The sequence below is a fragment of the Salarias fasciatus genome, chromosome 17, assembly GCF_902148845.1.
Source record: "Salarias fasciatus chromosome 17, fSalaFa1.1, whole genome shotgun sequence".
NCBI lineage: Eukaryota > Metazoa > Chordata > Actinopteri > Blenniiformes > Blenniidae > Salarias > Salarias fasciatus.
Window position 1 is genome coordinate 16,432,549 of NC_043761.1, and position 10,619 is coordinate 16,443,167.

The 10,619-nt window shown below is 55.2% G+C and overlaps 1 protein-coding gene across 3 annotated transcripts in view; it reads left to right on the forward strand.

Moving 5' to 3' along the window:
* braf (B-Raf proto-oncogene, serine/threonine kinase) overlaps window positions 1–3,902 on the forward strand; it is a 27,986-nt gene extending 24,084 nt beyond the window's left edge. For 2 of the 3 annotated variants that reach the window (XM_030113428.1, XM_030113429.1), the window contains 6 exons: window positions 67–113; window positions 187–305; window positions 429–560; window positions 1,507–1,641; window positions 1,838–1,991; window positions 2,110–3,902. In XM_030113428.1, coding sequence (XP_029969288.1) covers window positions 67–113; window positions 187–305; window positions 429–560; window positions 1,507–1,641; window positions 1,838–1,991; window positions 2,110–2,132 — 610 coding nt within the window. In that variant the 3' untranslated portion in view covers window positions 2,133–3,902. The remainder of the gene's footprint in view (window positions 1–66; window positions 114–186; window positions 306–428; window positions 561–1,506; window positions 1,642–1,837; window positions 1,992–2,109) is intronic. The other variant, XR_003933307.1, reaches the window with a different exon arrangement.
* Window positions 3,903–10,619: the final 6,717 nt, after the last annotated feature.

The following is a 10,619-nucleotide window of genomic DNA, read 5'->3' on the forward strand; positions in this document are numbered from 1 at the left end:
CACGGCGGGCCGTAGCGCCGCGCCGTACAGGCCCGTTCAGTAAGTCCTGCTCTCTGCTGTCCTCAGTTACCTCCACGCCAAGTCCATCATCCACCGAGACCTGAAGAGCAACAGTATCCTTCAGCCTCACGCCGCCCGCCGGGCCCCCGGGGAGGAGACATGCTCCTTGACCCCGTGACCTCTCAGATATTTTCCTCCACGAGGATCTGACGGTGAAGATCGGGGACTTCGGTCTGGCCACGGTCAAGTCGCGCTGGAGCGGCTCGCACCAGTTCGAGCAGCTGTCCGGGTCCATCCTGTGGATGGTCAGGGTCCCCCCTCCCACACACCCCTCCGGTCCTACCGTTCAGCCAGGGACGCTCACACGGAGCTGACACGAAGTGTGTGTGTGTGTGTGTGTGTGTGGGTGTGTGTGTGTGTGTGTGCAGGCTCCAGAGGTGATCCGGCTGCAGGATAAGAACCCGTACAGCTTCCAGTCGGACGTCTACGCCTTCGGCATCGTTCTGTATGAGCTGATGTCAGGAGCGCTGCCCTACTCCAACATCAACAACCGAGACCAGGTCTCACACACACACGCACACACACACTGGGAGCTGCTGGGTGGGTGGCGGAATGCAAACCTTTGACCTGCAGGGAGGGTATGAGAGAAGTCCAACCGTAGACCTGTGACCTGGTCCACTTCCTAGTGGAGGTCTCCAGGACTGGACCAGATCTCCTGCAGGTCCTGGATGTCGTGGGTTCTTGGTTGAGTCCCCTCTTCAGGATCACCTGGACCAGGGTTACAGAACCTGTGGACTGGCAGACTAGGGGGGTTTCAGGGTAACACTTGTCTCCCTGGATTAGTCTGGATGAGGGCCTGGAAAGGAGACTGAACCTCATATACAGGAGGATCCTGGACCTGGACCGGCTGGCTCCTCAGCCTCTCACAGAGGGATGATGGGAGTCTGAATATGACACCACCCTGGGGGGTGGTACCAGACCCCCTCCTGCAGCCGGTCCGGTCTCTGTTCTTCTGATGTGTGGATTGGTGTGAAGATGTACGGCGGGTTTGAGAGTGACGGTTGTTACAACCGATGAGCTGTACTCCCGATATGAACCAGTTCTCTCTGTACCATCCACTGTAGTCACCGTTAACATGACACTCAGACCCGAACCGTACTGTACCATACCCTACTGTACCCTACTGTACTGTACTCTCCCCTTCCTTACCCTACTGTACCCTACTGTACCATACTCTACGCTACTGTACCGTATTCTGCACTACCGTACCCTAATGTACCCTACTCGACCCTACTCTACCCTACTCTACCCTACTCTACCCTACCGTACCCTACCGTACCGTAGACTAGGGTACAGTCCAGACTGCTGTGGTGAAGAGGAGCGGAGCTGGAGAGCACAGCTCCCAGGTTCCTGGTTGGTCCACGTCTCCACCCAGAGAGGACAGGGTCTAAGAGGGATGGAGGACGCCCCCTTCAGCACCTTGACAGTGTCCTGGTGTCCCCACAGATCATCTTCATGGTGGGCCGAGGGTATCTGTCTCCGGACCTCAGCAAGGTGCGCAGCAACTGCCCCAAGGCCATGAAGAGGCTGATGGCCGACTGCCTGAAGAAGAAGAGGGAGGAGAGACCTCTCTTCCCCCAGGTGAGCCTTCAGCTGACCAGCAGGACTAGAGACCCCCCAATCAGTGTCCCCCCCAGCAGACCGCCCCCAGATGTCCCCCTAAACTGCTCCTAATTGGTCAGTTTTAAAGGAAAAGTATGCTTTAAACAGCTTTCACGTTGTTTAGAGGTCAGTGTGGCTGCAGTGTGCCTTCAGTCCAGGCTGTGGTGTTTCTCAGATCTTGGCGTCCATCGAGCTTCTCGCTCGCTCGTTACCCAAAATCCACCGCAGCGCCTCGGAACCGTCCCTAAACCGAGCCGGCTTCCAGACGGAGGACTTCAGCCTGTACGCCTGTGCCTCCCCCAAAACCCCCATCCAGGCCGGAGGCTACGGTCAGAACCACACACACACTCACACACACACACACACACACACACCCTTCAGGTGTCGGATTAAACAGCAGGAAATGTTGTAGCTCGCTGACTGATTGCCTCTCTTGTCTCTGTTCAGGCGAGTTTTCAGCGTTTAAATAAGAGCCAGCGCCCCCCCCAGTCTTGGATCCATCATCTCTAAAGACTGACGGAGGTTTTCTTCCTCCTCCACCTGCTGCTGTCACCTCTCTCACCTCCACCCGCTCAGCTCAGCTCCACCACAACAGACCATCTTCAGACCGAGTGGCTCTGAGGACGACCAGCTGGACTCTACAGGGAGGGGGGGAGGGGTGCCATGCCACACCCCCCAAGGAGAGACCCCGCCCCCAGGAGACTCCGACAGGTGCAGAGGCCCCGCCCCCAAGAGACTCCGACAGGTGCAGAAGCCCCGCCCCCCAGGAGACTCCAGGAGCTCCTCAGCTCTATTCTGCTCTCTTATCGTTTGTTCCTTTGCTTGTTTCATAGTACTTTTACTTCCTGTGGATGAACTCCAGTGGGGCGGAGCTCCGGTTCCCTGGTGGGGCGGAGCTCTGGTTCCCCGGAGGGGCGGAGCTCCGGTTCCCCGTTGGGGCGGAGCTGATGGAGTCGCTCGGGTCCTCTGGCTCGTCTGAGCTTCCAGGTTCTCCACAGCTTCTGTTTTTTTCTTTGTTGAGCCTGACGGGCCCAGACTGGAGGCCGACCCCTGACCCCCGACCCCCGACCCTGACCCCCCCCGTCGTCCTCTCTCCTGTACTTCCTCATTCCAGTGTGTGCAGCTTCTCGCTCTGACTCCAGTTCTTCTCGTTTGCCTTTCGGTTCTGTACAGGCAGGCCTGCAGATATTTACTTATTTATGTGAGTTTAGTTTTATTTTGAAAGTCTTTCTTAAGCTTGTTCTGGTCTTTGACTGGTCTACTTGCACTTTGTGGAGACGGATGGAAGCAGAGGAGCGACTCGCCTTTTCCTCTTCTGTCCATCCTCCAGACGACTGGCGCCGCACGCAGAGAGGAAACTCTGAATTCAGACTCCCAGTGAACGCATCGCGGTCAGGGACCCTGGGGGAGGGAGGAGGGCCGGGACCCGTGGTCCTGGAGACTCTGTGGGGGGGGGATCTGTCTGAACCGGGTCCACCTGTGCACTGGTCCAGGGTCCTCTCACTTCGACTCTAACTTTCTCTTTTCACATTATCGTCAACAACCAGTTGATCCGGATCAACTCTGCCTCCTCCTCTTCATCACAGCAGCTCCACCCTTCCTCCTCCTCTTCATCATAGCACCCTTCCTCCTCCTCCTCTTCATCACAGCAGCTCCACCCTTCCTCCTCTTCATCACAGCATCATCACAGCAGCTCCACCCTTCCTCCTCTTCATCACAGCATCATCACAGCAGCTCCACCCTTCCTCCTCTTCATCACAGCATCATCACAGCAGCTCCACCCTTCCTCCTCCACCTCTGGCTCCAGCTGTTTGCTCTCATGACGGACTCTGAGGAAGCAAACGGCCGTCTCTCCATCCCCGTGAAGCGGCTGACGCTCCTCCTCCTGCCTGACTTTGTGTTTGACCTCTGACCTCTCGCCTCCTCCCTGCCTGCACCTTAAGCCCGACTCTTTGTGTCCTCTCAGAACTATCACGTGGAACTTTCTGGAGACGAGTTTTTTCCACTGTAAATACGTGTACAAAGGAAATGTCGTGGGTTTGCTCGGGGCATGGAGACTCCTTCACATGTAACTCGGTCCAGACGTTCCAGGTCCAGGCGGCGAGCGGTCCTGAAGGCGGACTTCACCGGAAACCTGGACTGTACAGATATTTAAGGCTGTATTATATGGAGAAAGAGCTTAATGTATTTGTTGTGAATATGGGAAAACTGATATATTAAAGAAGTGCATGAAAACTGCAGCTGCTTGTTCCGCTGTGTGTCCACTGGGGGGCAGTGTTCCCCTCCCACACAGCCCTGTGGCTTCAACACACACACACACACACACACACACACACACCAGTGAAGAGGATGGGCTCACAGGAAACACTGCGGTGCTTCGCTCTCAGCTTTACTGCCTCCAGGAGGAAGAAGTGGCGCCCACTAGAGGGCGGAGCTCACCTCACCTGAATCGTCCCTCAGATGGACTCTGGACTCCTGAAGAAGACCTGGCGATGCTGCAGCTGTGTGATCCCACCGTGCTGATGCTGAGCGAGTCCAGACCACCGTCCAGACCACCGTCCAGGCCACCGTCCAGACCACCGTCCAGGCCACCGTCCAGGCCACCGTCCAGGCCACCGTCCAGACCACCGTCCAGGCCACCGTCCAGACCACCGTCCAGGCCACCGTCCAGGCCACCGTCCAGGCCACCGTCCAGACCACCGTCCAGGCCACCGTCCAGGCCGTCTCTTCCTCGGGGTGTGCAGTGGAACGTCCTGTCAGGAGGAAGGGCGATGTTCTTCACAGAACCCGACTCGGACCCCACCAGGACCCGCCTCCAAGACACCAGGAGACCGTCCAGACCACCGAGACACCGCAGGACGGTGGAGCAGACGGTGGAGGCAGACACAGGAACAGAAACTACACCTGGAACGAAGAAGCACCCGGAGGCTCTGCTGACTGGGCTAGCATGAAGCCGTCGCTGACCCCCTTTCCCACGTCATCGCGTAAATTACCACGTCGACCCAGATCGGCCTTTCACACTGAAGCCGATCGGAGGCGAGCCGATTAAAACCCAGTCGCTTGCAGGGTGGATCGACCCGGGGCCGAACGCCGATTAAGCCCTTTCCCTCTGCCACGAGGAGCCGGGCGAGAGTGGGTTTAAAGGGGTTTGGTGGCCAGTGGGAGAGGGGGAAGAGAAACCTCACTTCCTGTTTCCTCAGGGCGGATTAAACCCCACTCCACCCTCCTCTTCAGAACGTCTCCACCTCTGGTCTGGTCAGGTCTACCTCAGCTAGGTAGACCTGGGAGCAGCAGGTCTGCTGGTGGAGTGGAACCTTCCTCCGTCTCGGAGCTCCTGGAGAACGGTGGCAGCAGAACGGTGGCAGCAGAACGGTGGCAGCAGAACGTCATCCTGACACACACAAACAACATGGTGCAAAGTTAAGACTGAAACTAATGAAACCTTCTAACTTCATGCGAGCCAGTTTTATATGATGGAAAACAGAAAGAACAGAATCATCCTGAAAGCGCCACTGATTTAAAGTGTATTCAGGTTTGAAAATAAGTCATCGGTAAAGTAATGAGATTACTTTCTTGGAGAAGTTATCAGTAACCAATACCTAATTACTACTTCCAAATAACTTGACCAGCCCTGGTGAAAAGCATGATGGGAGTGATCCGGACATAAAGCTGTTGTTCAGTGGGACTGGCCTCTGGCCTCTGACCTCTGACCTCTGACCTCTGACCTCTGACCTCTGATCTTCCTGCGGTGCTGCAGTGGAGGCGAAGCGTCGGATCCTGACGTTCCAGCTCCACTGCTGCAGCTGCTGGCTCCTGTTCAGAGGTTAATTAAAGGTCAGTCTGAGCCCCTCCTGGAAGGACAGCCCCCCCAGAAACCCCCCGCCCCCACAGCGCCCCCCACTGATCAATACGGCCATTTGTTCCCAGATGTCTTCATCCTGACACGTCTCTGCATGCTTAATGAACTTTCCCTGACCACTGTCCAAGGCAGTATTGATCCTGAGGATGGCCGCCGTCCAGCTGAGCTCTCCGCGGTGTGGGAGCGAGCGAAGCCAGGGGGCGCCGTAGATCCACCGGACCGGCCGCTCGCTCCTCCGTTCATCCACCGCGAGAACAGAGGGAGCACCGTCGATCCGGATCTAAAGGAGAAGAGCCAGATCAGCAGAGTCTGAGCAGCTCCCGGGTCAAAGGTCAGAGAAAAACACCGTCACAACACCGCGTTTCCTGCCACTCACATCAACCCACTCCAGTTCTCAGCATCCGTGTGTGATGTGTGTTGATGGGAACGTTCAGGCAGGAAGATCCACAGACGTGAATCGGATCAGGTTTGGTCAGAGACGATCTCTGGGCTGGAACTGTCACCAAAGGCCCGGATCGGCGTCCTCGGCGTTCTGCTCTCTCCCGGGGGAAATATGAAGTCCAAACCTGGGAACAGAGAGCGGCGTGCGCTGTTTCTGCGTTGGAGAAGCTGCGTGGCCTCCGTTCTGGAGAGCGTGCGCTTCCTATCTGAGAGCTGAGAAAAGCAATTAATGGCGGACTCCCAGGACGAGGGTTTAGGGAGACCGAGCAAATTGATTATGTGCATAATGTAATGTAGCTTAAACGATGGCTGCCGGGAGACTTGGAGGACAGACTGGAAGCTGTCATGTGGAACGCCGCAGAGGCCCGGCGCAGGCTGCAGGCTGCTGCTGATTAACTCCCATTTTGTTGGTTCAGGACTGAGACTGCGACTGAAGGCAGGACTCTTTGATCGGCGCTTCCAGCTGTTAACCAGCACAGTTACACATGAATTCATTCCATACTGGCTGCAGACTGGCAGGTTCCATCGACAAGCTTCTCATGTTTCCAGACGCAGAAACCTCAGGATTTCTGCTGGAACTGAAAAAAGACGGCCATGAAAACCGTCTGGGGTTCAGGACAGCTGGAGACACCAAGGAGAGGAAATGCTGGACTCTGGCAAGACGTGCTCCACCGTTCCACAACGCAAATGGGAAATAGACTTAACTCTTTAGTCGGTGTGAGTGTTCCGCCTGGAAACAAGCCTTGAGAGATTTGGTTATGCTTCCAGTCCGAGTCCTTGGTGGAGCGATTGGGTGGAGCTGGGGACGAAGGACAACTGTCCCGTCATGGACTGCTCACCTGTCCAGGTGGACCTGTCTTCACACTGAGTGATCAAGGCAGGATCCTGAGATCCCCAAGACCCTGAATCCCCAAGACCCTGAGACCCCAAGACACCAAGACCCTGAGACCCAGGACACAGGGACATGAGAACCAGAGACCCAAAGACCCTGAGACAGTGGCTCAGGAGACCTCATCTGTCCATCTCTGGTTTAGGTGGTTACACTGCACAACAGATGTAACCTGGTCTTGGTGTTTCTCTTCAGGTGTTGCTCCTGACTCTTTTGGAGACTCTGCCAGAGGAGCTGTTTGCCTCGGCCAGCCTGGTATCCACCGGATTTTCGGTATTTGGCCCCCGATGAACTGGTGTCCGCCATGTAGGTCAGCTGGTGGACTGTGTTCAGTACGGCCCCACCAGAGGTGGAATGGGATGGCTTGTACTCTTCTTCGGGTGCAGGCTGTGGGGAGAAGTTCTTCTTCAAACTGATTCAAGACGGAAGCGCCGGGCGCCGGGCGGTCTCTGAGGAGCTGGACGTCAGGGAATGCAGTCTCCGTCTGGGGGGGCAGCAAGAGCAGGACCGTCACACACACTCCTTCGCTTTGCTCTTGGCACTTGTCTTGCAGCCGCCTGAGGATCAACACCATGTCTGGACTTCTGCTGGCTCTGGATCCACACTGGTGGTCTTCAGCGACTGGAACCAGTCTGTTCAGGAGCACATGCAGGGTTTTTACACTAGTGGACAAAGTGTTCCTGGAGATGGGTCTTCATGTTTCCAAACCTCTGGTGGAATCCCATCAACCACTGCTGCTTTTTCCATCTTTCAGCTGTGGGTCGCTCGTCCCGCTCAGCTTCCACCAGTTGTTGAGGAACGTGAAGAACTGCGGCGTTCTGGACGACTCGGTGTGAAGAGAGCCTCGGAGCGTTTTGGCCAGTGGTCCAGGATGGAGGCCTTGTCAGAGAGACGCGTCCGGCCGTCTGAGCTGCCTGAAGGTCTGGGATCTCTGGAACGTTTTGTTTGAAGTTGCTGCAGACGGGACAGAAGACAGTTTGCTTCTTGGTAGAAGGTGGTCGAGCTCAGCAGATCTCTTCTTCACCAGCAGGTTTCGGATCACTTCCTGACGTTCCGCACCGGGTATCACTCTGCTGTGAGCCTCATCTTTCTGATCTCGCTCGTGCACCGTTAAAAATAACACACACAGATCCTGAGGACAGACCAGACCTGGATGCTGTGTTTCCGCTGCAGTGTGAGTCCGTCTCAGAGCTCTGCTCGTCCCCCTGATGAGTGTCTCTCCTCATCATGATTCCAGGTAAATTACTCTGATTGCATCAATTAAAGAGCAGTGCTATCAGGACGGGCATCAAATGAGTGAGGCGAGCCGCCGCCCGCCTGCTAATGGCCTCTGCAGCGTGTGTGTTCGTGTTTAAATGAGACTGAGGTGTCGGGAGACACCTCTAAATTGACAACACAATTTGAGGATATCAGCTCTGAGTGAAAACAAGAGCAGGAGGTTGGACGGCTGATTGAATCATGTTGGAACATCTGAGTCTCTGCTGACTGCCGGCCGACTTCAGCATCACGGAGTTAACCTTCTTTTAACTGTTCAGTGTAAATCTGTCACATGTGGCAGGAGGCAGCTTCAGAGGAGACGCCAGAGGACACACTGCTGCTCCGGAGGCTGAAGGGACGCTCAGCCAGCGCCGGTTTTTATCAGGGTGACGAGAACCGAATGGAGGCAAGGTTTTCTCCACTTCTCCGTTTTCTTATCAGCTCTCTGATAACGTATCAGCAGAACACATCAAGAGACGGAAAATACTGTGGCTGAGCAGAAAAGAACTATTTTAATAACTGCTTCTGTCCTGAGAGAGAGACAGAGAGAGAGAGAGACAGAGAGAGAGAGAGAGGGAGAGAGAGAGAGAGGTGGGAGGGAGAGAGAGAGAGAGAGAGAGAGAGAGAGAGAGTGAGTTACTTTATTCATCCAAACCTGGGAAAGTCCAAGACAAGCAATGATCTGGGTACAGCAGGACCTCCACCACCTCCAGCACCTCCACCACCTCCACCACCTCATCACCTCCACCACCTCATCACCTCATCACCTCATCACCTCATCACCACATCACCTCCACCACCTCATCACCTCATCACCACATCACCTCCATCACCTCCACCACCTCATCACCTCATCACCACATCACCTCCACCACCTCATCACCACATCATCTCCATCACCTCATCACCACATCACCTCCATCACCTCATCATCTCATCACCACATCACCTCCATCACCTCATCATCTCATCACCACATCATCTCCATCACCTCCACCACCTCATCACCTCATCATCTCATCACCACATCACCTCCACCACCTCATCACCACATCACCTCCACCACCTCATCACCACATCACCTCCACCACCTCATCACCACATCACCTCCATCACCTCATCATCTCATCACCACATCACCTCCATCACCTCATCATCTCATCACCACATCATCTCCATCACCTCCACCACCTCATCACCTCATCCCCACATCACCTCCACCACCTCATCACCTCATCCCCACATCACCTCCACCACCTCATCACCTCATCACCTCATCACCTCCACCACCTCATCACCACATCACCTCCACCACCTCCACCACCTCCACCACCACATCACCTCCACCACCTCATCACCTCATCACCTCATCACCTCATCACCTCCACCACCTCATCACCACATCACCTCCACCACCTCCACCACCTCCACCACCACATCACCTCCACCACCTCATCACCTCATCACCACATCACCTCCACCACCTCATCACCACATCACCTCCACCACCTCATCACCACATCATCTCCATCACCTCCACCACCTCATCACCTCATCACCTCATCACCTCCACCACCTCCACCACCTCCACCACCTCCACCACCTCCACCACCTCCACCACCTCATCACCTCATCACCTCATCACCTCCACCACCTCATCACCTCCACCACCTCCACCACCTCATCCCCTCCATGATCAGAAACGGGTCGGTACACTGTGAACGGCAGCGCCCAGTGTGCTGCTGGGAACTCACCAATCAGGATCCCTGCTCTTGCTGCCTTGAGGGTTTCCAGGACCGGTCAGGCCCAGAGAAGAAGGTTCCAGCTGTGTGTGCAGGAGACCAGCAGGGGGCGCTGCCAGACTAGACCTGCCAGCCCACTGAGGGTCTGGTGGAGGGGGGAGAGGAGCAGCAGTGCAGACTGCATCTAGCACGCCGTTCAGCCGTTCACCGCTGAACACATGAACAGAGCCATCCGGCAGTCTGCTGCAGCATCTCCAGTCTGGAGCATCAAGAACACTCCAGAAATCTTCTTCTCTTTCAAAAAGTCTCATGACAATGAACACTTTTAATTCCCTGGATGAACTCTGTGGTGTCGGCCTCATTTCCAGTTCATGGAATCCTGGAACGTCCGAGTGTTTCCTTCACTCTTCCTTCTTATTGTCTCATGCTAGCTGCTGCCAGAGCTGTCCGTCCCTGGGAGAGGGATCCCTCCATACTGTGGTTCTCCCCAAGATCTCTTCTTCTCCCACTGGGTTTCTGGAGTTTTTTCTTGCCGGATGTGAGGGTCTAAGGCGGTGGTTGCTTGTTTTGTCTCATTACTGTGAATTTGACATATTAACATTATGCTTATTCACTGTTTTTATTTTTACCGACCAATGTAACATCTTGAAGCCTCTGAGGCAACTGTTGTTGTGATACTGGGCTGTACAGAAATACATTGATTGATTGATTGATTGATTCACTCACAGCCTTAAAACTCTGAAGTTAATCATCTACTGTGTGCACTTTT